The sequence below is a fragment of the Electrona antarctica genome (assembly GCF_951216825.1).
Source record: "Electrona antarctica genome assembly, chromosome: 6".
Taxonomy (NCBI): Eukaryota; Metazoa; Chordata; class Actinopteri; order Myctophiformes; family Myctophidae; genus Electrona; species Electrona antarctica.
Window position 1 is genome coordinate 34,579,410 of NC_136811.1, and position 27,992 is coordinate 34,607,401.

General features: G+C 42.8%; 2 protein-coding genes across 2 annotated transcripts in view; one reads left to right on the plus strand and one right to left on the minus strand.

Annotated features, from left to right (window-relative positions):
* Positions 1-27,992, minus strand: part of rftn1b (raftlin, lipid raft linker 1b) — a gene marked incomplete at its 3' end in the record, with an annotated part of 282,384 nt that overhangs the window by 137,444 nt on the left and 116,948 nt on the right. The window contains exon 5 of the mRNA XM_079503732.1: positions 13,805-13,936. The remainder of the gene's footprint in view (positions 1-13,804; positions 13,937-27,992) is intronic.
* Positions 1-27,992, plus strand: part of plcl2 (phospholipase C like 2) — a 45,368-nt gene that overhangs the window by 9,928 nt on the left and 7,448 nt on the right. The window contains exons 2-5 of the mRNA XM_079504614.1: positions 8,738-11,221; positions 13,662-13,865; positions 18,706-18,781; positions 27,227-27,336. Coding sequence (XP_079360740.1) covers positions 8,738-11,221; positions 13,662-13,865; positions 18,706-18,781; positions 27,227-27,336 — 2,874 coding nt within the window. The remainder of the gene's footprint in view (positions 1-8,737; positions 11,222-13,661; positions 13,866-18,705; positions 18,782-27,226; positions 27,337-27,992) is intronic.

Below are 27,992 nucleotides of genomic sequence, written 5' to 3' on the forward strand. Positions count from 1 at the left end.
CCTAGTCCCCATATATGGGGGACATGGGGAGAGCAACGGACTTGAACTCATGCTTCCTTCATGCCTGAGTGTCCAAGTTGTTCCTTTACACCTGACGGGGGAGTTTCCCTGGTTGGACGTAGCGCGTGGAAGGAACACGTTATTCCAACCAGTTCCTTTCCCCTCCATCAGGCGCCCCGGCTGGCCAGGGGGAGGCAGTTTAGAGACCAGGATTACTGCATGTTTTTTGTGAGGGTACCTGTGAGGGTATGGGCACTGATGACGCGGAGGAGGAAACACGCCGCCAGCACCCACAGTGCCCCGAGCGGGAATCGAACCCAGGACCTTCTAGCTGTGAGGCGACCCACCGTGCCCCCCCCCCCCCCCAAAAAAAAAACAGTGTCGTAACATGCCGTTTTCTTCTTCTTTCTAATTATTTGTTCGGCCCGAAAAATGTTGTTTGTTGTCATGATTTGTCCGAGGCTCAAAAGGTCTTTAAATAAATACTTTTTGAAATGTCTATGAGGAAAATTAACGGGGAATCATTTCCTGGTCCCTGGTAGGGGGCGGGACTGCAACACACATAAGCTCACCATTGCGGTGAAGGTATAATTCTCTGGACCAGAGAGCCAGGGGTCCCTTGTGATGTCCTCAGTTGTACAGACGGAAAGTCCTCATTACCCATTCAGCCAGAAAAACAAGCAATGAGTCCACTTGGGGATTTTGATGCACACAGTTCCTTATGGGATAGCATAGTTGGGTAGATTTCCTCTTTCACTCATTCTCTCTGGCTCTTTTCTCTAAACTCATTATTAAGACATGGCAATATGTGATAATTAGCCTAGTGTGTGTGTGTGTGTGTGTGTGTGTGTGTGTGTGTGTGTGTGTGTGTGTGTGTGTGTGTGTGTGTGTGTGTGTGTTGTATAAATATGTCAGAAGATAATAGATTAATGATCGAGAGGAAGTTGAGTCAGAGAAACATATTAAGAAGGAAATCACCACCGCCTTTCATGCACAAATGTAAAACCTTGGATTCTGAGCATTTGTGTTTTATCTGACATTTAGTTGCACACCCTTGGTGATACAACTGTAAGACACGGTTTATAAGCACACATTCTCCCCCAAAGTCTTCAAGGCCAGCAGAAGTGGGCGTTCTTTCAATACATTTGGGACTCAGTGCCATGTAATTACCAGGGCATCTCATATCTGTGAAGAACAAAGCTTGTTTTGATGTTGTGTGCTTTGTCTGACACACAACACCTTCATTATGGGTGGTTTTGCAGATATACTGTAGTTGATTATGTTATTAAACGGGAGGATTAAAGCTGGCGGTTCCACTTCCTAGGACAATCTGTACCTTGAAAATCAACACTGATAACTACAATGTCATCAATGCATCCTTTTCAGCACCAATAACGACTTGATCAAATGACATGCATTAGTAAAGAAAACATTGAGCGAGAAAAGTTACTAGAACTGATAAAACCGTGTGTGTGTGTGTGTGTGTGTGTGTGTGGTCACGATAGTTGGAGCTAGAGGATATCCTGTGGTCACATAACTAACTAGATAACTAACTGGTACTACAGTAGCAAGTGGTTAAAGTCCACATTCTTTTTCAGATCACAACGGATTAACTGCAGCAGTCATGCATATCTACTTTAATCTGTCCAGTAACACCCATGAACAGACTGCATAAAGGATTGGGTTTATTTTGTATACATGTAGCATATTTACCAGCTGCTATGCAATAGCAAGCGGAGTCTGTAATCGATGTGCAAGCTAGTCCAGCTGGTTTTCTCAATGGCTGATGTATGTGCGCACTGCAAATATGTCCGGGCGGAAACAAACGACTCAGAACACGGTAGTTCCGCCTTAGAGAATTTTGGTTGATTGATTGAAGTATTTATTAACAGTTTGCAGAATTACAGTACATTTCAAGCACCACTCAATACAAAAATCTGTTAACTGTGAGTGGACGACCAATAGACTTGTTTACAGAGGAGGGTCTACCTTGTTCAATTCATCATAACATTTAGAGACATACAAATATACTCTTCTATATAGCGAAAAAAGGTAAAAGGTAGGTAAAAAGGTACCTAAAAGGGGAAAGAAAACAGTGAGGGGAAAAAGGGGTGGGTGGGGGATTCAGATTTTACGGGAGCCAGCTATCCGTAGGTGCCCTTTGAGAGTGGTTTTGAAGGAGTCAAGGGATTCGCATATGTCTTAATGACTGTTGGTAGGGCGTTCAACATTTTGGTGGCATAAGAGCGAAATTAATTTAGTCCCTTGTTTGTGCCAAATCTGGGTTGCACATGGTTTGTTGAGCTCCCTCTGGTGTGGGTGTGGACTTCGTTGACATTAAGGAAGTATTTAGACAGGTACATGGGTATCTTGGTGGTGTATCGAATCTTGTGGACCAGACTCATTGCAAGAAACCAGTTTGTTTTGGGAAGTCTGGAGGCAATCCTCAACTGATTGTTATAATTCCAAGTGATCTATACTCTATAAGTTTATATTTTCATTGGGTGTATAAGTAATGTTTTTATATGCCTTTATCAAACGAAATATGGAGAGAGATGGTAGCCTATATTTAATGTCCGCTGATAGCTGTGGTGCGCTTGCCTACACTCTCAATTAGGGATTTTCCCAGCGGTTCATTTCACTCTTGTGTACAACCTTTATTCAAATACGGTATTTTAAAATGCAACCACACTTTTGATTTATTTTTCCTGGGACTGCAGCTGCACTTGTTCAGTTGACTTCCTTGTTGTTAACACGAGGGGGGACGGAGGAGGCGTTGCGAGGCGCTGCGCAAGCATGCCTGGCGGACCAAAATGGGCCCCTTTCTTTTTTAATAGAATAGTCGATTTGTTATTTCAAGATCGATTCCCGTGCTTATCGAACGAACGTCGATTAATCGATTTTTTTGGGGTCAGCCCTAGTGGGAGGGCAGTCTGTTAACCAGCGTTCCTACCTAAACTACTGCGCTGAAACTGACACAGAGGCAGTTATAACGGACCCCCGCAGATAATAATAATGCAGCTGGTAATTAATTGACTTAATCAATTCTTGTTTTTCATTGTATCTGTCTGCAGTGCACTGGCTCTACGTCTCGCTTTATTCAAACGGCTCCAATTAAAAGTCTGTGGCTGTGCTTGGTGCGACAATGTCACAACTTATCTTATTTGTAATATCACCAGTAATACGCCTTAAAGGCGATAAAGCGACTGCTAGGGCTGAGACATTCTACCGGAATAATGTCAAGAATGGGTAAAATGAATTCAGAATCATGGAGAAGAGTAGAAAGAAGTTAAGAACAGAGTTAAAAGAAGCAACAGTATAAGAGCAGCAGGAGGATCCCACTAGCAGCAGCTGTCCGTTTATCAGTACACAACCACAAACGTCGAACACATATCCAATGAATTACTCACGTAATGCTGCAGGTTCCATGTTTAATTCCAACGTGTGTAACCTACATTGTTTAAGTGACAGATCATGCATGGTTTTCATAATGTAAATAGCCTATGGTCGCTAGAGCGCAGAGGAAAGTTTTGGTGAACAGAGATGCAAGGTGTCGATCCATGGAAAGGAGACTGCAAGGTTTTTAATTAATCTCTGCCAGCGCTTGTTGTAGAGCAGCTATTTTCAGCTTAAGGTTGGATACCATTCCCAGTTTGACAGTATATCTGTTCTCCATCTGTTTCTGCCTTGTATATCCTCTTCAAATGGCACATGTTTGCAACAAAGTTCTACCTGGACGATGATCAGTACTGCCTGCGTTTTTCATTTTTTTCACAGGTCTGATGCATTGGTCTCATGCGTACAGCTATATGTGCAGCCTGCTCAATACCTTTATATTCCAGGCATTTTGAAAGTATTTAATTGTTTCTTATTCCAGTGTTTTAAAAAAGTCTATATACCGTTTCACTCTGCCAACCCAATATGACATGGTCCGGAAATACAGTAGGGGAACCAGGAAGGACAAAAGGTATTAATATTTCAGCCCAGGCAGCCCCATTGTTCTATATTATCTGAAGGGATGTTGTGCTGTTCTGTGTACAACTTCCAAGTCTTTATTCAATGCATCTTACACTAAACACTAGGTTTATCAGGCTAAACAATTCTACACGATGTAAGAAAAAACTAGTAGACTAGGCCACAAATATCCAAGGTTTTGAGAACATGATTTGTTTTAAATCGCATGTAAAATCAAAATTAAGTCAGATGTATACTGTACATACAAAGTCAGTCATACACTGTACCTTCTCATATGAACACTGGAAAATGTCCGGGGAATCAGGTTGGGACATTGTCCGGTGTTGGTCATTCACACATGCAGCATGCAACAGGAGAATGAATGTCCATTTCAGATGCATTCACACATTTCGCTTGATAAGGTGAGGGGTGAGGTCTGAGTAGTAGCTACACATTAGCTACTCCCATGTGAATAGAACACAGGCACAGCCTGGGAGGGAGAAGCGAGGATAAAATGCAATATTTTTCAGAGAAAATGTGTCTCTATATACAGCGCACACTGTACGTCTACAATTACCTTACTGTAGTATTAAAGAGACGTTTATATTTGATCGGTGAATGTTCCAACTCGACCGCTAATGAAAGATTTCACGGTCTGACAAGTTTTGAAAACGAGTTATCACTTGACTCACTGTAATGCAGCCTTTAACACCACAATCCCAGACAAGATCTAGTCTTACCATAATACAATCGGGAACCCATCGGCAAAAAAGGGGAAAAAAGCAACAACAAAAGAAACGTTCCCTTTTAATTTGCCTCTGGAGGCGCCGCCTGATGTTCACACGTTCTGAATGCCCCTGCCGACAGATTCAATAGTGCAGCTTGGAATCTGTTCCTGAGAGATTTAGTAGGTTGGCCAACTGGCAGCTCTCTATCTACTAGAAATCATGGAATCTCTGTCTGTCACACCAAATTTGTCACTGGCATAACTCAGACACCATCCGACCGTCTCAAACTTGCCGTGTGTGTCTCATATAACCCTGAGGTGTTCAGGGTTCGAATGGAATCAGGAATATCTGTAACTCTGCATGCAAGTCTGAGAAAGAGGAAATTCTCTGCAAGTTCAGGAGATTGTATACATCGGCTTCTTTGATTGCACCGTTTGTGCTGCAAACCAGTAACTATAGTAAAATACGCACATCACTTCATGGAGGTGCTGGGTTCAAAAAGTAACATAGGAAAAGAGAAGGGAAGCCGCACACTCATATGCTCCAAAGGATACATTTATTGACGACGTTTCGAGCCAAGGCTCTTCATCTGGTCAAACCAGTATAAATAGAATGATTTTCATCATTCTTGACATGCATGGCCCCAAATAGGCCGGCGCCCGAAGGTCACTCTCCTAGTATGATTAACTCAGAGTATAAGTGTGAAAAACAACAAACACCAGCGTGAGCTGTGTGACAGAAAGCATCTTGGTATAAGTGGGTGATGATGTGAGAGCTGGGAGCTGAAGGATCCAAGCTGCTCGTCCTCCATATTCCTAACCCAATCATTGGACGATTCTATTTAACAAGATGGTATTTTTGCTGGTTCACACTTCTTCAGAATCAAGAGTTTTGCACTTCAATTACGTTGCCTAATTATGTTTCTAATTGAGCTCTTTTCAGTTAAAATGTCATTTCCCTTGGGATCAGAGAGGTTAGGATAAAAAAGAGACTATGTGTCTCCAGACACCAGAAAACGCCCTGAACAGAAGGACAGAGTGATTCAGCAAGCAGCCAGCCTGGTGGTTTTATGCCCACAGTAATATTTAGTACATTGGCAGTACCTTTGCCAAGAAGACAGAGCTGTGGGCTTATTTCTTGAAGCAGTTGTCCATATCGATACATTTTTAGTGTGAATCGATCTCCTTATTCTTTGTACTTTTTGAAAAGAACGCTAGCCAAAATGAAGTCACTCACGCAAACACAATCACATTGTACCACACTGAATGATCAATGGGGAGCATACGTTAGTCCGTACGTACCAATAGTCTGACATATTACGTGGCTGGTTAAAGCCAGCTCCACACTGGCCCGACGGTCGGCTGTCGCGAGACTGTCGCCAGGAGACTCCCAACGAGAAGCTCCCGTCGCTTGCCGTCCATATCGCCTTATGGACGCGTCGGAACCCGTTGATGAAGAACCGAACATGTCTGGTCGGTTGCCGATGTCGGGAGCGACGTTATCCATGTTGTAGTGATGAGGGGGGGTAAATTACTCCACTGTAGAGTGGACTTCTAGTCTTCTCATGTTTCAGGGCTGACTACTGGTGTAGTGTGAACTAGATACCATATTCTCAATATCAACTCTAATAATAAGTCCCATTTAGTCCCTCACCATCCCCCAATTTTATCGTGTAGTCCCGCTAAACCAGCAATATTTGCATTGAGATCACACAAAAAAATACATTCACCCAACCAGCTGCTGAGATTGAGCAGGCGTGCACGAGAGTTGCACACAGTCACAGATAGATGGGAAGCGACTGGACATATTATGTCCAGTCGCTAATATATTATATTATAGGCAGGCCTATTATGCTATATATATTATATTATATTGTGTCACGGACACTTCGCACAGTTCGCAGAGAGAGAGGTGCTGAGAAGGTAGTTACTGAGAAGCCCCGTGTTGCCAGATTCTGTGAGTGAAACAAGTGACCAGGTCTATGAAAACAAATCCAAAAGAAGCAACTAGTTTTACTACTTGAGCCCTATTACATCAGCTATTTTTAAAAAGAATCATGAAAGCAAGCCAAAATAAGCAACTACACTTCAGAAATAAGCCCAAACTATAAAGCAACGGTCAACTATGAATATTAAGCTATGTTACAGGAAAACTAGCCCAAAGTCGCTTATAATAAGCAGAACTGGCAACAGTGCAAACCAGCGCTGGTGGCTGCTTTCTGCAATTTGCATCGGGGGAAATAATGTTTCGTAGGCAGACTTTTTTGTGCTGATAAAAAAAACATGTTGCAAACTGACAGTTTTAAGCAGTCTTTGATTAGTCTGGACAAGTCTTCTTGGTGTGGAGTGACCTTAAGACTCACCTGTGGCTCCGACATACGTGGCCGGTTAAGACATATATGTGGCCGGTCAAGACTCACCCATGGCTTCCGCGTGTGGTTAGAGTTTGGGGTCAGACAAGTAGGACATCATACCACAGATATGCACCCATGATCAATAGCCTTTCTTTCAGTTTCAGGTGCTACTTGTTTGTTCTAAACCATATTTAGATTGTTTTCTTTTCTCTTTCACAAAATATACAGTATGTCTCTTCATATGAACTTGATGTTTTGAAGGGCCTGACTGATTTTTGTCAGGTGAAACCTGACTAATGAAAGCTCATGAAATGTAGATGACAAGATCAACACTTAGTCATACTGAAGGCCTATCCTGATTGGCTGATACGGCAAATATCCCTGGCAGCCAGGCAAGCTGCAGAGCAGCATGATCACACCAAAGATTGTCTATATATGAAGATGCACGAACTTCATTGGAGCCACTAGAGGCGCAATCGACTACAGATCCTACAAATGGTCTCCTAAGTAGGCATGGTTTGCTCCTCCCCGACCTCCCTACCACCCTCCCAGGCTGACAACAACACTGACAACGTCATGTGGATGAGCATTGAGAGCATTATATGGCAAATGTCATGATTCCCATTTCCCAAGCAGCCCCCATCAACCAAGAGTCTAAGACAGTTAGGAAAATTTATATTATTAATTGGAACACACATTTATTTCACTTTATAATATTCACATATTCTCATCTTAAATATGGGGCCAGAGCCCCCTCTGTGTCATCCGTCAAATTGCAGATGGACAGAGAGACTCTTCCGGAATCCTCTCAAATCCCGTGAGAGTTTGCTGCTGGGATAAAAAAAAGGTCGATAACAAAGTAGATTTTCTCCTGATTTGTCTCGCTAAAAGAAGCCATTTTAGTATGAATATCTTTTAAATATTGTGTGCCTTGTGATGATTGGGTCCAGTATTTAGTTCAGTGACCATGGAGTTAAGGAATGGTTCATGAGCTGTGTTCACATTCATTCTCCCATTGGAAATGAATAGACTCCAACCTGCTTCCCGTCTCCTAAAAAGGCGTGTGCCCACGTCACGCAGGTACAGGAAGTAAAGCAACTTGGGACCTCTTCCCATTGGCCTCTTGGAACACACTCACGGGGAAGAGCTCACCCCGACACGGCGCATACTACAGTTATTCCACATGGAGAAAAAAAGAGAAAAGAAAAGACAGGCGCGCATGTCTCTTTTTTTCCCTCCCTGCCAGCGATGTCAATTACATGGGGGAAATACATTGGAAAACTGCTTCATATGTAAAGTGACAACTTGTTGGCACTATACATTGTTTTTGAGGTGCTAGCCCCTCCATATACAGGTTTAATGTTTGTTTTAGTTCAATGTTTGTTTTTAAAACGCCATTGACAATGAAGGGAAAAGTTACGTCATCTTGTCCCTAACACAAACATTAAATGCCATTAACAATAAAGAGAATTTAATGTTTGTTTTGTCACCGTTTGTTTTACATCACCATTACATCACCTAATCATAGCAACATGAGTTAGACTTTAATATATTAGCGCCCCTCACTTCACACGGGTGTGATTTTTATTATACAGTGTACACACGCACACAATATCGTCCGACCAATATATTGGTCGAGCTGTACTGTTTTGTACATTTTATTCAGTATTATTCATACTCCTTTGCTTTCTCTCCTCTACAGGATGGCTCAAGGCAACGCAGGGAGAGGAAGAAGACCGTGTCATTCAGCAGCATGCCTACAGAGAAGAAAATCAGCAGCGCGAGTGACTGCATTAATGCAATGGTGGATGGTTCAGAGCTGAAGAAAGTGCGCTCCAATTCTCGCATTTACCACCGATACTTTCTGCTAGATGCGGACATGCAGTCTCTGAGGTGGGAGCCCTCAAAGAAGGAGTCAGAAAAAGCCAAAATTGACATCAAGTCAATCAAGGAAGTTCGGACAGGGAAGAACACAGACATGTTTAGAACCAATGGAACCTATGACCAGATATCAGAAGACTGTGCTTTTTCTATCATATACAGTGAGACCTATGAGTCATTGGACCTGGTGGCAAACTCTGCAGACGTAGCCAATATATGGGTTACAGGGTTGAGGTACCTGATATCCTATGGAAAACACACATTGAATATGATAGAGAGCAGTCAGAACAACATGCGTTCCTCTTGGCTTGGTGAACTGTTTGATGAAGCAGATGTTAAGGACGCCAAACACATAAGCATATGTGCTGCTGTGCAGCTGGTCAAAAACCTAAACCCTGGACTTAAAAATGTTAAAATAGAACTCAAATTCAAGGAGTTTCACAAAGCTAAAGACAAAGTAGGTTCTGACGTGACCAAGGAGGAATTCATTGAAGTCTTTCATGACCTCTGCACCAGACCGGAGATCTACTTCCTTCTTGTTCAGTTTTCCAGCAATAAAGAATTTCTTGATACTAAGGACTTGATGATATTTCTGGAGGCAGAGCAGGGTATGGCCCAAGTTAGCGAAGACACTAGCTTAGAGGTCATTCAGAATTACGAGCCCTCAAAAGAGGGACAGCTTAAAGGCTGGCTTTCCCTCGATGGGTTTACAAATTACCTTATGTCGCCAGAATGCCATATATTTGACCCTGAACATAAAACGGTGTGCCAGGACATGAAGCAGCCTTTGACCCACTATTACATCAATGCTTCACATAACACGTACCTGATTGAGGACCAGTTTAGAGGGCCATCTGATATTACAGGCTATATCCGTGCCCTGAAAATGGGCTGCCGCAGTGTAGAGCTAGATGTTTGGGATGGACCTGACAATGAACCTGTCATTTACACTGGCCACACAATGACCTCGCAGATAGTCTTCCGCAGTGTCATTGACATCATCAACAAATATGCCTTTGTTGCGTCTGAGTTCCCACTCATACTGTGTCTGGAAAACCACTGTTCCTTAAAGCAGCAGCAAGTCATGTTTCAGCATCTGAAAAAGATCCTTGGGGACAAGATCCACCTTGATGCTCCCAAACCTGATGACTGCTACCTGCCGTCTCCCTCTGTGTTGAAGGGGAAGATCCTACTGAAGGGCAAGAAACTGGGCACCAGCTGCACTGGTTCAGAAGGAGAGGTGACAGATGAAGATGAAGGGGCTGAGATGTCCCAAAGGACGAGCATTGAGTCTGTGGAGCAGCAGACCATTGCAACCAAGAAGTTCCAGCTGTCTAAAGACCTCTCTGAACTAGTGACCTTGTGCAAGTCAGTAGAGTTCAAAGACTTTTCAACATCTTTTCAGTGTCAGAAGCCCTGGGAACTTTGTTCTTTCAATGAAGTCTTTGCCAGTCGCTGTGCCAGTGATTTCCCAGGTGACTTTGTCAACTACAACAAGACATTTCTGGCCAGAGTCTACCCCAGTCCGATGCGGATTGACTCTAGTAACATGAATCCTCAAGATTTTTGGAAGTGCGGTTGCCAGATAGTGGCAATGAACTACCAGACCCCCGGCCTGATGATGGATTTGAATATTGGCTGGTTCCGTCAAAATGGGAATTGTGGCTATGTGCTGCGTCCGGCAATCATGAGGGAGCAGGTATCATATTTCAGTGCCAATACTAAAGATTCAGTGCCGGGTGTGTCCCCACAGCTCTTACACATCAAGATCATCAGCGGACAAAACTTTCCCAAACCCAAAGGCTCAGGTGCCAAAGGTGACGTGGTAGACCCTTACGTGTACGTGGAGATTCATGGCATTCCCGCCGACTGTGCTGAGCAAAGGACTAAAACAGTCAACCAAAATGGAGACAACCCATTGTTTGATGAAAGTTTTGAGTTTCAGATCAACCTCCCGGAGCTGGCCATGGTACGCTTTGTGGTGCTAGACGATGACTACATTGGCGATGAGTTCATTGGCCAGTATACAATTCCGTTTGAGTGTCTCCAGCCGGGTTTCAGACACATACCCCTACAGTCACTCACAGGTGAGGTTCTGCCACATGCCTGGTTGTTTGTTCATGTGGCCATAACCAATCGAAGAGGAGGTGGAAAGCCCCATAAAAGAGGACTGTCGGTACGAAAGGGCAAGCGGAGTAGAGAATATGCCACCATGAGAGTGTTGTTGATAAAGGCCGTGGACGATGTCTTCAAGACTGCAATGCTGCCACTTAGGGAGGCGACAGACCTGAGAGAAAACATGCAGGTAAGCTCAAAACATAATTTGCTTTCATATGCTTCTTGGCTAAACTAATTCATGCAGGAACAGGATGTGCTGTATGAACTGTTTGTTTTTCTATCTCCAAGCATGGGAATGTTCTGCTCTCAAAGCAGAGATTATGAGGAAATTGAGCCCCATGTCCAGCATAGATCATAGCCTGATTTACTACAAAGGTTGTGGAGCTTCAGATAAAAGAAAGGGGAAAAGGCTCCTTTTCTGCACGAGAAAAACGCCCCCAAAAAAGCAAAGGCACCAGGCTTGATTTAATCAGATTTGGTCTAATCCGCGTATGTGTTGCATAACAGTCAAGACTGATTCAGGGAGACTTAAAGCTCAGAGGTAGCCTGGTCAAATCCCTTTTTGACTAGCAACCGAGGGTGTTTTAATAATATTTAAACTGGACAAAGGAGGTGCTGCACTTATTGCCTAATGCCTCTAATCCTTTGTAGTTCACAATATTTCATGCTGTGAATAATGAATATCATGGTTATCACAAATATGGTGTCTCACTTAATTTATTTGAGACACCATATTTGTATGACTGCAGTACTTAAGCACACTTTTTTCCCTTACAATTTTGTCCTCAATATTTTATAAACAAAGAAATAATATCAGAAGGAAATCCTATAATTGACTGTCACAACACTCTGCGGTTGGGATCTTGTGGTAGCTCATTTCATGCTGTCTATTAGGATTTATTTTACTTGCTCTGTTTGCATCATAGTCATTGTATGACAAAGCCACTGGCCTTGAGACCACTCATCCGGGGCGTCGTCCATCATTGTTTGCCCCACTGGTTGTTTATGTAGTATAAATTTGTATTTTTACAGGAAGGTTATGTTGTGTGTCTTGGGTAGGTCATTGCATGTCCATTCATGTTTTTGAGTCCTTAAAATGAAACATCTCACAGGCACACAAGTTCTCTCCACCACTTCCTCTGATAGCTTCTATGGCTGTCACACCTCTACACAGGATGAGCATGGTGAAAGTGTGAAGAATTTAAGTTAAATCAAGATGGTTGGTCGCATTTGTTTTAGCATTAGCACATACTATTAGTAAAAACAACAAGTTGAATGCACACATTAGACACCTTGATTTGTTCCACCACCTACCATTCCCTCTATCTATACATCTGCTTTATTTCCACTTAGTGTGGGTATTATTAGTCTCTGCATGATGCAGCTACAGTATGTTCTAGCACCAACTGTCCAATTCCTGACACATTTAGCCGAAAAATCGATCACCAAGCGATCTCTGCCTGGTGACATGCACGCACGCACGCACGCACGCACACACACACACACACACACACACATGCACACACACACACACACACACACACACCAAAGCATAACAGCGGAGCTGGGGGGGTGGGACTAAATGCCGATCCACGCTCTAGGGGGCTGCTGTTATGCTCGCTGTCTTTGTGTCAAACATGTCGTGCGTGGCCCCCGACTGGAGCGGCTTGGAGTGGCCGGTGGTCCTCGCTCAGAGTTTACTCCTATCAGTTCAAACGGTAACCATAGGAAGGGAATATGTAAGATAAGTGACTTATGTGAATGGAACATTTATGTCGTTGGACTAGATATGGACTAGAAAATGGAAAACTTTGGAAATATTTACACATTAGAGACATTAAAGGGAATGTTTCGCAAGGTACAAATCTGGTAGGGGACTTTTTGGAATTACCAGATGAGCCACATAGAGCAGCTATGTTCTACAAAGACTTTAGTGGATTGAAACGATGGATTGAAAAGATATCTGTAACAATCTTGGGATCGATGGATGACAATAATAGTAAATACTGGCAAACATATTGAGTACATTTCCCTCTGGCTTCCCTTATATACGTGACTTCACAGATTGTATTATACTTGTCTAAACTCAATAGGATGGGCCTACTGCACAATAATGTTGGAAATGCAAAACAGAAACAGGGACATTTTTACATGTACTTTGGGAGTGTGGACAGTGTCTATCCATGCTGGGAAAAAGAAATGCAGTACCTGTTTCACCAAGATTATGAAACCAAGATTATGTTTCTTGCGCGATGAAAACACAAATACCTGGTATATCAAAATATGATTTTGCAGTCATAATGGTAGGGGTGGTCACGGCCACACGCAATATTCTGAGATTATGGAAGAGTTAATGTTGACTGTTGACACTCAGGAGACCAGATAAATGACTTAGTTGGGCTTAACAGACTAATAATGTAAAGCAAACTCTATCATAATCAGGACAGTATAACAATGTTGCTGGACAAATGAATGAATTGCTACAATCTAGTTCTACTTATTATATCACTATTCAGTATTCATTGATATTTATTTCCAGCACTTTTCAATATATTTCCATCACTTCAATATATTTATCGCCATTCTTTTTCTAACCCAAATGTTCCCTTTCCTTCATTTGTCTGCAGAACGCCATAGTTCCGTTCAAAGAGCTCTGTGGCCTGTCTGCTGTGGCTAACCTGAAACAGTGCATTCTGGCCCTTTCCCCTCGGCTGATTGGAACTGACAACAACCCCCTTCTGTTATTCAACCTCAAAGAGCAGTACCCTACCTTAGAACCCCAGGCGCCACCGGCGGAGGTCCTCAAGAAGGTCATCACCACCTATGACATGGTGAGTTGTCAGGATGGATACTGCATCTGCCCTACTTTTGGTCCAGGTTATGATTGTAGTAGTTCGCAATGCTGAAAGAATAGTGGAACACATACAACTTAGAAAAATTGTAATGTCAACTTCTATATATTCTGTCATATTTGCTTAACAGTATTCAGTCTTATCCATATTAAATTAAATTGCGAATGCACACTTCTCCATACAACAACTTTATTTGTTAATACAACAACATGTTTTGGGGTGTGTATCAATCAATAATTCAATTGGGTTTTTGTGTGGAGGGAGGGTTATGTAACCACTGTGATATGTGGTACAATCAATGTTGTTGACAATGGATTGAAGTTATACAACATGCCACTGACAAAGCCATTACTGTCAGCACATCCTGTGCACTCGCAATGATTCTCAGAATGTTGTTGTAAACACATTGTCAGTAGACCCCTGGGCTCTGAATAATCCTGTGACAATTTGGAGCAAACACAGAGCCACTTTGATTGTGTGATTAGGGATTAGATTACGGTCATTTGACCTACAGTATTTCAACCATTAATTGTTTCAACTTTAGGCTAATCGATGATTGCAGAAGATTTATTACATTTTCATTTAAGACATTCAAACTTTGGCATTTGTATTTGACACCAGCTGCATTATGCACAAAATAAAACAAAAGCAGAACACATTTCTTCGGCATGCTTCCTCAAACACCTACAACTGATCCAGAATGCTGCGGCACGACTGGTCTTAAATCCCCCAAAATGTCCACATCCCCCATTCAGTGTTCCCTTCACTGACTTCCAGTTGCTGAATAATTCAAAGCACTGTGATGACCTACAGTGCAATAAAGTGCATACTGCATGGTATCCCCTTGCCTTCAGGATGATGATCTACCCTTGCCTTCAGGATGATGATCTACCCTTCCCACACTGCACGCTTAATTCAGCTAATATAAGAAGTCTGTCCCTCCCTTCACTATGACACCCTGGCCAACGACTATTCTCCCTCCTGGCTCACAAACTGTGGAATTAAATCCCCTCTCTGTCAGTACTGTAGACTCACTCCCCATTTTCTGCCTGAAAACTCACCCTTTCAGGCTCTCACGCCTGTCACCTATTGATTGATGTCGGTTATAATCTGCAGACGTATGTTGGTTAATTGTTCACATATACTATTAGAGATGCACCGAGCAATCAGCCCGTGATCGGAATTGGCTGATTTCCAGCTGTTCAGCCATGATTAGTGACCGTCCAGCGTCCAGTCAATCTCATAAATCTGATATTGTTCCAGGAAATCTTTCAAGCAAGCACAGCTCACAGCGGCAGTCAGTTCAACAACAACCAAAATGTTGTTTGTGTGGACATTTTTCAGCATGAGTAGAAAAGTTGAACTGACCAGTTGAATTGCCTGGCAACCATGGTTAAAATAAGTTATTGAGTTACCTTATTTTTCATTCGCTGTATTCACTGTAAGGATTAGTCTCTTGGCTCTTTATACTAGGTAGGGGTTTGCAAGTCAAACCTACCTACAAGGCATCGCCCTGTGGTTTGATGTTGAATTGCAGCAATTTCATAATGCAATTCCAGTAACTTGAGCAGCAGCATACCTGAAGCATAATCGTTTAATTCATAATATTGTTTAATTTAGTGCTCAATTGTATTGGCAAGATAAATTCATTTGTGAAATAAACATATCATTTGTGACCTATTTAGATGTCAGTAATATGTGTAGTACCACTAAATACATCAATTACGTTAGCTAGTAGTTTGTGTACGAAGGCAGCACAGCACCACCCTTTTCAACTCAGTATGTGCCTTTAAATACCTCTCTGAGATGCTGAGTCTGCCACAAAGAGCGTAAATTCTTCACCCATTAGGGATGTAATCACAGTGTGCGTGGCAGCTCTGAGCCCTGCTACTGCAGCTGTGGACTGTCACAAACAACCACACACACTTAGTCATGATGACTGCTGCTTAGCTTAACATGCAGTGTCGGCTCATTTGTGAAACTACATTCATGCTCTCTATCAAATCAAGGCGTTTTGAAAAGCATTTTGAAATGATCATCCTGTGCTATCCCTAACCCCATCCTTAACAACTATATCTAAGGTGATTTTCTTTACTTCTTCACTCCTGTTGATTTCAACTCATACCTATTCATTTCTAAGAAGGATTTAGAGAAGGATTATTATGGGTTCTCCTGTTACCTCTGTCCCGCGAGTCATGTTTTTCAATGCCAGTTGCTGTTGCGCTCCCCCACACCCGCCTCCCTGTTCCTCTGGCATGCATGACAGGCGACGCTGATATATTCAGCACCAAATCAACAACAGTTTGGTAGCATTATACTCATAGATTACATAGCTTCAATGCTGCATACCTTTATCTTTTGTGCATTTCTCCCCCAAACACTGTCAACAAAGCCAAGACTAAACCAATTCATCTTGGTGGACTGCAGACTGATGTTATATTATTTCGGACAAAGCAGAAAGAAAATAAACAATATGAAAACAATATATTGACAGTGCTATTAATGAATTATAGTTTATTTGGTAGTTTTTTATAGCGTCCGTACTATCCAAAGTTGGTTGTTAATTAGGTGTGCTATTTGTTAGATTCCCCCACTCCCCCTACCTCACGACAGCCTTCTAGTGGGGAGACCTACCTCCACCTACAAACTAGAATCAGGCCACCCACTCCGTCAAGGTTAATTGACCCACACAGTGAAGTGATGTACAAGTCAGCTAGAAACTGATGTGCAAATGTCACCATTTCAAGGTCAAGTCAAGTTTGCTTGTCCACTTTTGAAAATTGCACGCACGCACGCACGCACGCACGCAATTTGTCTGCTCTGTTTCTTCTCAATCTCTTTCTGGATAGCCGCTATGGCATGGGCACAGTGCCAGTCACTGTCATTTTTAGTTTTTCTTTTCTTTTCAACTGTTCTCCCCCTGTCTTCTTTCTTGGCAGCTGAGCATGGCAGAGTGCTCAGATGACCTTGTGCTGCATTTAACTCACATAGTCAATTACACGCACTAGGGCATTAAGCAAAATAAATAAATAAATAAAATCCACTAGTCGACCTTGTTGGTACTAGTTGACTAGTTGATAAGAAAAAAAAAAAAAAAGGGGGTGTCGTCGTGTCGTCGTCCCACCCCCCCCCCCCCCCACCAATGTACACAGTTTAAAAAAAATACATAATAGGTAGTTAAACAACTAGTCAACTAGTAAACTAGGCAACTAGTCAACTAGTAAAAATGACTAGAAGTGAATGCCCTAACACCCACACTACATACATTAAGGCCCTTGTACCCAACTGCCACAATAGATATTGCACAGCTGTGTCATCTCGCGCCGAGTCATCACACTCGGAAGATGGGTTGGTGTCCTATTTTTACTCCATTTATGATCTCAGTTAAATTAAGTGACCGAAAAGGCAATAAAAAGGAAAGATCCAGATTGTGTTTCAGACCTGTGTCTATGGTACTCAGTCATGGTGTAGTGTATTTACCAGTATCTGTAATAGCAAACACTGTGCCTTTCCCCATGGGAGGGAATAATGGCAGGATGAGCTCAACCTAAGGCCAGCTACACAGCTATAATTCCACTTAATAGAAGAAAAGTGCAAGTGTCCACATGTTGTGACCAGCTCAGGTCCTTGCAAAGGAACCTGAAGCTGCTCACTTTCCTCTGCAGACCTGTTGATGTGAATGGGGACATGTGATGCCTGCAGCCTGTGTATGAACACAGTAGGGCAAGCTCACATCGTGGCCATATTCTCGGTCAATAATGCAAAGTGTACAGATTACCTGTATAATGCAAATTGAAATGGGGTAAAGTAGCCTGGTCAAAGGCCAGACCCCTGAGCAATATTTGGGCCAAGTTTGGAGGCAATTGACCTATAGCTAAGCCCCTCCCCAAACTGCTATGGTCCAATCACAGCTACTGTAAGCATAACATGGGTTAGACAAACCTCTCCACCAATAGTTTCCCTATATGATAAAACATTGTTTTAAAAAAGAAATGTCACGCACATATTTTTCCAGTGCATATGGCAGGCCTTGACGGATTTGGAACAGATTTTGAAGGTCTGGTTCCAAAGATGAACCAGTATTTAATGTGTAAAATCCATGATATTTATATTGGAATGAATGAGACTGGCTGGAAAGTGTCCAAGTGGGAGTGTCTAAGTGGGAGAGGGCGGGGCTTTGCTAAAGGTGAATTGGATAACTCGTGTGCTGTGAAAACACAAACAGGGCTCTCCCATTCTACTACTAAACTGACATGCTTTGAACTAAGGTCAAACATCCGGACTGGAGATTTGAGGTGTACCCCTGTGTCAGTAATGCACTATAGCTTTGATAAACGAGCCAGGCTTATTATAAACACGGTCTAAATGGATGTAGTTCCTTTCCTCCCTTCCCTCCAATTCTGGCCTAATGAATGTGCTCTGACTGTCTGGCCCACTGCTCTGCCTGTAATAAAAGCTTGTTTTTCTGTGCATTAAGAGGATGTAGACACTTGGCCAACAGATGTAGATAGCTCTCTGGAATACAGAGCATATGTATGCGCAAGGCGCATGCATAAAGGAGTGGCAAAACCAGTGGAAAATTGAGTGGCAACATGAGTGGCAATATGAGTTTAACGTCCTTTAACGTTGTTTAATGCAATCAGATAGGACTTTTCTGTTTGGATGTGGGCTGTCAAGGCCAGAAAGTAGTTTTTTTGCCACTCAGTAGGCGTTCCCGCATAACATCCGGGTATGATGATGATGTCACACGCATATCCTCTATTGTAGGCTTCAGGTTTTGTTAAAACACAAGCAAGGGCTCACAGTTGTCTTTTTCTAGATCATCCAGACCAGCAAGACTCTACTGGAGAATTACGAAGGGGTCTATGAGAGAATTCTACAGACCCAGAAAGCAGGTAAGAATTGTTTTTAATTAAAATAAACGTGACCCTTGTGGGACTTGTTTGCATTGTGGTCCTACCGTCCTATGTAGGAGAAAAGGAGGAAAGAATGAACTGCAGTGAAAGACACCTACTTTCGATAGGAAATCAAACTAGAAAAAGTGCCCTTCTGGGCACAGGTCTCCACCAGGAGGATAGGAGTGTGAGTGTGATGTTTGGCAAAATGTTTAGGAGCAATATAAACATGTGTGTGCGTGTGCGCGTGCGTACATGCGTACGTTTGTGTGACGTGGCTTGGCCTGTTGTAGCGCCACCATGAGGCTGATTTGAAAACTGTCAAGTGGCATTTCTTCCAAAGCCTAGTGGGAATATGCATGCACAGTTTCACCACAATCGGACGCTGTGTTGAGTAGTTGTGGCACTATAAAGATCAGATGTGAAAAATTACAGGCAAAGGTTTTTCATTGGCCTCTAGGGAGTTGGCATACAAAGTTATCCACAGATCCGTGCAGTTAGAGGTAAAAACACTTTTCTGCCAGTTATAGCGCCACCATGAGGCTGAGTTGAAAATGTTCATGTGGCATTTCTTCCTCGGCCTAGTGGGAATGTGTGTGCACAATTTCACGGAAATCACACGATGTGTTCATGATTTGCAGCATTTTGTTTGAAACTGCGAACTTTGGAAGCCAATCTTAGCCAATCAGGATGGAGTCTGAGAAATCTGAAAGACCCGTTTCGTTGAATGGCTCTAGAGAGACTGTGTACCAATTTGCGTGATGTTTGGACAAAATCTGTAGGTGTACTGTCCAAAAACTTGTTTTGCACAAAGCGGCCTCCTGGTGGCGCTATAACAGGCCGTTCTGGAAACTTTGGGGCAGAGGTTCATCGTTGGCATCCAGGGAGTGTGTGTGCAAAATTTGGCATCGACCGGGTTAACGGTGCCAGAGATTAGCTGATCACAGACGGACGGACGGACGGACGGACACACACACGGACGGACGGACGGACAGAGTGCAAAACATACTCTCTCCCCATGCCTTCGGCCTGGTGGAGACAACTACCTCCCCTTGTGGTCTTCTGATGTTTGTTTTTTTTCAGGACAGTTTATAAAGAAACCAGTGATTCACATCTTGGATGATCATTGTGTAAGGCGCAATAAGCATAGTAGAATGAGAATGTCCTGAGATCATTTTGGGGCTGCGCACTCACTACTCACTACTCAACGAAGCTCCAAAACCGCAATCAAACAAGAGTTAAATGCCACAATATCATCCCTTAATTTTCCTGTCAGGTCAAGTCTAAATGAAAAGAAATGCACCAAACTCTAATTAAAAGGGTTGCAGTGAGGTTTGGAGAGTGGTTGGGTGGGACGAGTAAACTTCCAGGAATGGAGGGACACAACTTCGCCCGAACAAGACATGCTTCTTGAATCAAGCCAATTCAATAAAAAAATATATATATTTTATTTCAGAAATGAAAGGATTTGAAAGTGTCTTTCCTTCTTAAAGAAAAAAAAATGCACTTGCACCATGCTCTGTGTGGTGACAGAAATTGAAAGGAACATCTTCACCACAGCTACACTGTACATTCACAGCTCCAGGGTAACTGTAGCTCATGTTTACCACATGTATGTGATGCCTCTATATCCAGTCATGTGAAGGCCCAGGGGAGCTCCTACCTACAATAAGAAGAAGAATTTTCACTACTACATCTAGGCATAGGTTGATGAACGATTTAGAAAAAGAATATGTCTAAGCACCAAATCATATACTATAAAAATACATTTTACTGCCATTTTGATAAGTAATATAATTCATGACATATGTAGCCTTTATTTGCCATGGTTGAGGGTAGTGATAAAAGCACCAAGATGGTGCTAATAACTGAGCTAACCCTGAGTGGAATAACAGTAATTGAACAAAAGTGCCACGTCACCGTGAGCATCCACGCTTTGGAAGGATCTCAGCATGTCAAACATGGCTGACAAATCGTGCAACGCACTGCTGTCTTTGTCAATAAATAAGGCTAGACTATGAGTATATGATAAATTATTATCCAGGCATACAATTCGGCCCAAGGTTATCCAACTGAAGGACGGTGTATCAGTCTGAGCCATGCTGTATGTAGGGGCTGAGGTAGGATAACCACTACACAGCTCTAAAACGGTGTAGATATTGTTTCTTTCATATGGTAATATCAGTCTAAATTCACTACTTTTGTGCTAAATAGGTCTCATGGCTTGTGCTGGACTGTCAAGTCTTTGTTGGAGTGCAGTTCTCTGCCATGTCAAAAGTGTGTGTGTATGTGTTTAACATAGCGAGGAGTGGGTTTATAGAAGGTAGGAGTAAACTCTGAGCGAGGACCACCGGCCACTCCAAGCTGCTCCAGTCGGGGGCCACGCACCACATGTTTGACACAAAGACAGCGAGCATAACAGCAGCCCCCTAGAGCGTGGATCGGCATTTACCCCCCCCCCCCCCCCCCATCTCCGCTGTTATGCTTTTGTGTGTGTGTGTGCGTGCGTGTGTGTGTACATAAACATATCTGTCTCTTCACACATCTGTTGGTTAGAAAGTAGGTCAATACAAACTCTTTCCCCTTTCCTGAGAGTATAATTTTAGTAATCCTAAAGTGCGTTATTTACCTCACCTGACACCGTACAGGTTCCCATTTGATATTGTCATTTCAAAATTGACCTACAGTGTTCATTTTGTCGACTAAAACTATGACGAAAAACGGTTTGTCGACTACTTTCGTTCACTGACGCAAACTGAATACAAACTAAGCTATCATGAAATAAACATAAAAACTTCATGCATGGGTGCCACACTCCGAAAATAGCCCATCTAAATCTAAATCGGCTATTTCCGACACACAGCTAAATAAATAAATAAATCAGGCATTCAACGCCATCTACTAAACGACTAAATCTACTGTAGATTTTGTTGATTAAAAGCTTTTTTTACTCAACTAAAACTAGACTAAAAGCTAAAACATTTCAAATAGTGGAATGGAATTTTATTCAAAAGACTACATCACAATTTGCTGTCAAAATTAACTCTGCAAAAAAGAAAGGTCCGGTGGAAGACCTGTGGTCTTCACAGGTCTACCCAAACAGCAGGGGGCGCTGAAAGTGTTAAGTGGCGGCTGTTCATAGCTACTGTGGAGTCAGTACTGCTGTATGGGGCCGAGACATGGACCCTCACAGTACAACAGGAAAAAGCCCTGGATGGAGTCTACACAAAAATGCTACGAATGGCACTAGTGGCACATGGACGGGACATCAGAAATGTGGACCTCTATGGGGACCTACCATGGGTCACGGACAGAGAGAGAAGGATGAGGCTGGCAGGGCACTGTGTCAGGCACCCAGAACTTGAGTCAAGTAAATTGACCCAGGGCAAAGCCAGGAGGGGAAGAAGCATACCACCTATGTAGACGTGCTTCAGCGCGACAGCTTGGCTGACAACACCGCAGAGCTCAAGAACCTGATGTTGGATAGGAAATTGTGGAGGGCAGCGATACAGGAATCCCGAATTGGTGTTGGCTAGACCTCACTCTCGCAGCAAGTAACTAGATGCTGATCAAGAGATAGAGGCTTGACCTAGGATCAGATTACTGCAGCAACCCAAAAATCTAGGACATGTAGAGGGTGCCCACTACAGTTGTGGCCTGGTTGGGCTAACCCTTTAGTCTGGTAGGAAGATATGGTCCCATGCACCTTACATTTTTGTAATACTCAAGCAAATTCCCAACTCAACATATTACCATTTTCAGCTGTATTTGCAGCCATCTTGCATTTCCTGTGTACATGTGAATCTGCTTGGTAGGCTGCCCTTAATTATTCACTTACTGGATCCGACTTCATTATCTATTAAAGCCAATATGGGACCCAACGACTTCATAACTGATGTCATGGCACTGTCCATTACATGTGTCTGTAACATTTTGTCAAAGGTCAGAGCATACGCCTTTACCTTAAAGTCTACATGTGGCAGCATGAGCTCAAATAGAATTGAGTTTGAATTGCCTCGCTCAAAATTAGCTTCCCAATCTGCCATGCCAGACTCCATTAAATGTTGCTAGGCAACCTCTGCTGAATGTTGTGTGTACGAGTGCTGTGCACCGTCCTCAGCACAGCTTCACGTGCATGGCAGTGGCACCCTCTATAGTCACAGAACAACCACCCAACGGTAAAGGCCTAAATCAGTTGTTTTTTAGTACATTTTTCTGCATTGTGCATTACATGAAAGCAACATCGCTTGAGTGACTTGGCGAGAGATTTGCATCCTCCCATAGCTGTGAGAAGATCTGTCAGATGTATTAGTCACGCAGCATCTCATCAGCCATTCCCCTTGATCCTGTTAAATGATCAAAGATGAGAACCATCTTCTAAGGGTCAGTGTTTCTACTCAGCTGACATCCAAATCCCAAAGACAGCCTGGACCCACGTGAGAGACTTACAAGTGTTGCTGTGGCAACAACCCCAACATGGAGTGATGTCACGCGAGTGAGACACGCACATTCTTAGTCGGAGCCCACGACATGTGTTATCAGTAGGGGTGCAACAGTTAATCGAACTAACCGATTTATACAAAATAATCCATAAATAATCAATACCTATTTTTGTCATGTCATCACAGTATAGGTGAAATGTTGCAAAATATATGCTTCTTTTCAAAAATAATTAAGCGTATTTGATTGAATAATCACAGCGAGCATAACAGCAGCATTGTTGCAGTCCCTTGCAGCCTTGTTTACTTTTGCTTAAGCATACACCTCAGTGACCAGAGTTAAGGTTTCACAACGCATCCTTGACGTTGACGTCAAAGGCGTCATGCAGAGCCAAACAGCAGAGAGGAGAGGAGGCGGGAAAGAAGCTCCTGAGGAGACAAATCTCTCCTCTGTTCAGAGGCTTGATCCTAATCCACAGTGAAAGAACGTCACGTCTGTCTGCCCACGCCACTTCTTTCTCACTTTATTTCTCGCTTCTGTTCCTTTCTCACCACGTCATCCTTTCCTCTTTCTCCATCGCTGTTTCTGACTCACTCCCCCTCTCTCTGACTCTCTAACTTTCTCTCTCTCTCTCTGTCTTTCGTTTCTTAGTCAAGTTATTGTATTGTCTTCATCAGGACCAGATTCCATTCCATCCATATCCCTTGCATTAACCACAATTTTGGGCATAAGTGAAAATACAAATAAAGTAGGGCTGTCAAATGATTAAAATTTAATCAGATTAATCACAGCTTCAAAATGTATTTAATCATGATTAATCACCATTCGAACTATGTCCAAAATATGCCATATTTTCCTGTATATTGTTGTGGAAATGTTAATATAAATGACAGAAAGCGGATATAAATTTGTTTTTTGTTTTCTAATGCATTTATATTTGATGTGAGCATTTGTAGGCCTAGCCTACACTTTGAGTTAAATTAACACTGGCTTTTGGCCATGTAGACTGGGGTCCCCCATGAGGAAGTCACTAATGTTGCTTTGGAGAGGGAAGTCTGGAACACTGGTGGAGCTGTTGCCCTGCGACCCGACCACGGATAAGCGGTTGAAGATGGATGGATGGATGGAGACTGGGGTCCCAGTCCAGAGATACAAATCATAATGAAATGGCCTAGGCTACTTTCTATCAATTTAATTTGGGGGTCCTTGAAATTAAAATGGCTGAGAATCAATGGGTTAAACTGTAGACTATAGTTAAGCATTCGAACACACACACACACACACACACACACACACACACACACACACACACACACACACACACACACACACACACACACACACACACACACACACACACACACACACACACACACACACAATTTGGGGGGAGGGGTAGCAGATCTACAAGCTCAAATGTCACAGCGTTGATCGGCTATTTTCAGTATAATCTAGAATTCTTTAGTTGTTCCGTCAGTGGTTAAGTGGTTAAATTGATAATGAAATGGAATCCAGGGCAATTCTGGCTTCTTTGGTCTGCCTGACATATTCATTTTCCACATGAAACAGAATATTGAGGTGGGATTTAACAACGAGAGGGATTGACATAGGACAGACTTATGACATATGAAAGAAGAAGAAAGCTTTCAATATATTCACAGTTCTTAACTTTTTTTTCTTTTTTTTTCTAAATTTTTATCCCACGATTTTGTAACCCATTTTTTCACCCAGTGTCAATTATCTAATGTAATCCTGGGCGCTACACTTCCTCTGCCAACCTGGGGGGGCAACGGACTGACCTCATGCTTCCTTCTATACATGAGGAGTCCAATCTGCTTCTTTTCACCTGACATGGGAGAGTTTCCCCGGCCGGACGTAGCGCGTGGAAGGAACACGTTATTCCGACCAGTTCCTTTCCCCTCCATCAGGCGCCCAGGCTGGCCAGGGGGAGGTAGTTTAGAGACACGGTTCTTAACTTCTTAACGTTACATTATGGTTACATGGACATGTATAGACTGTTGAAATAGCATTGTAGCAACTTGTTACACAGTTACAGCATTCCCTGTCAAAGAAAGAAAATATTCTTGTAAAGGTAAATAAAGATTATGGGGCCTGGCAACACGCCACCAATCCATCTTGGTACCACTACAAAATCATGCAGATCTGATGGGAGGTGGGACTAGTACTGTAAAATCTGTATTTTAGTGATTATTTGGGCACACATTTGAGAATGGGCACACATTTGAGTGCTTGATGTTCATTGTCATTGGGTGTATGGACAATATGTATGTATTAGAGATGCACGATATTGAAATTATGACCGATATCCGATCTCCGATTATTTGCAGGGTCATACCGGCTGATTCCGGTACCGATATATGATATTATTATACATATATATTGATTGCTGAATTTTGGGTGAAACTTGATGGTAAGCCCCCACTAACCCTACTATGATGAAACATATCTATTTAACACAATATTTGCTACACACGCGAAATCTCTGGATTCGTGCTCGCAACCGCCTTTGCCAGCACGAGAAATCTCGGGTTTAGTTCATTTTAATCCAGAATTAATAGCATCGATCGCTAGCCTCCAGTAGCTCCCAAGGTGTGACGTCATCAAATCTCCATGTGCACGCACATGCATGCAATCTAAAGCATTTATAGGGCTCAGATTGAGCTAATAGACAATGTTTAGAGCTTAATAATACTTTAATCTTAAACCCCAGAGGGAAAATCTGCAACATCGGAGTTGGAACCGGAGACCAATTGGGTCTCCATTGACCCGCTGAACGCTGTTCAGAGGTTCTGCCGGCGGGGGCAATGGGGCTCAAGAGGTTTTAATCCGACCTCGCCAGTAGAAAACCATTGTTTACACTGAGTGAAGCTGACTCATCACACAACTACTTCCGGTTCAATGAAAGAGTTCACAGCTGTCCTAGTTTTGTAGTTTAAAGCTGGAATCTGGCACCACCGCTGATTTTAGCCACCAGATGACGGCAGGTAATCGGTTAATAAATAAATGTATTGAATGTGGCCTATGAAACTAAGTTACTAGTGTTACACCGTTATTCATTATTGTCTGTTGCCTTAACAATGCAGCCCCCTTAGCTCTCCACCGTATGTGATATACAAACTAAGCTTACCATAATACATTGTTTAGTTTATCACTGTCTTACGTTCAGTGAGTTTAGCAGGAGAGGGAGAGGCTAAAAGCCAGGGACAGACATGCATGGCAACAACAGCTAGCTCTAGGCGACAGGCTTGCATCTCCAAAGGGTTGCACGCCACTCCAGTAATGACTGCTCCTAACTTTGATGTTAACAACAAGGCAATCACGTTCGTGTTGAAAACATATCCTCCACTCCTCTGCAGTATCACTGCTCTAAACTAATTCAAGATGTACAAGAAACCCTCTCTGACTGTTCTTAAGTTGTTTGTTTGCGTTTTGACTAGTACTGCTATTATTACGGCTTCTCACTCTATGGATGTGGATGCACCGTGCTGTGTGCTGCAGCCTGCTGGGACTCTGAGACATAGAAAGGTAGACACCTCCTTCGGCTCTGGGGCGTATGCTCTCAAGTGAGAGCAAGCTTCCGCGTTGTTGCCAAGGAAAGTGATTAAAGGAAGGGATGTGAGTCACGTGACTGGACGCCGCGGATGCATCATATATTATGCCCTCTATTATGAACATTAAGCAGCATTCTATTTTATTTTATAATCAACTAAATTGATTAGTTTGATTTATTATTGCACCACTAACTTAAAAATCACATCTGATATATAATAGCTTGATACTTGAGAAAACATTGTGAAATGTTGACTGTAGATGACTATGGGTTCGCCAAAGCACCTCACTGCTCATCAAGCCAGGCACATGATCATAATTATTTTCCTCGACCCTCCTCACCTCACAATGGCTCTTCTGTTTTCACAAATCACCCGGAACACTCGCCGTGAAAACTGACATGACCCTTTTGCCCTGTTCCTGTCTCTCCCTTAGCGATGGAGTTCCACGAAAACCTGCATGACATGGCGGTGAAGGAGGGCCTGAAGGGCCGCAAGTTGCACAAGGCTGTGGAGAGCTTCACCTGGAATATCACTATACTCAAGGTGAGGGGGACTGCTCAGTGCTCATGCAGTCAGAATATCACTATACTCAAGGTGAGGGGGACTGCTCAGTGCTCATGCAGTCAGAATATCACTATACTCAAGGTGAGGGGGACTGCTCAGTGCTCATGCAGTCAAATCCTGAGTGTACACATGCAACCGCGCTTGTTTACTCTCAACTCACAAACAAATTGAATAATAGTTATTAAAAGGTTTCACAATGCAAGTACAGTATACAGTAGACTATAGAGGGTATGCACGTTTAGCCTCAGTGCAGCATAACATTCCTAATTTCCCATTGTAGCCTACTCACTGCCTTGACAGAAGCAGTCGAGGTCCAAGTTCATTTTCAATGCCATTGCTTTTGTAAATATTCCAAGCCATATTGTATGTATATAGGCCTCTGGGCTAATACACAATGAAATGACCGTCATCTGGGCTTGTCGTCCCACGGACCACCGTGATTTTTCCACACAGAGTGTTCTTTAATCTTTTGAGTTTAAATAATGGGCTATTGTGGCTTTTCCACAATCAAAAACTAAAGCTACAGTTCTTGATCAGGGCCTGCTGTAGTCTTGTGTCTCGCTTTGTTTAGGCTACAATTAATCGCGGAGATCCAAGAAGTTGCATCAATCACTCATATTTATTTTGCTGCATCA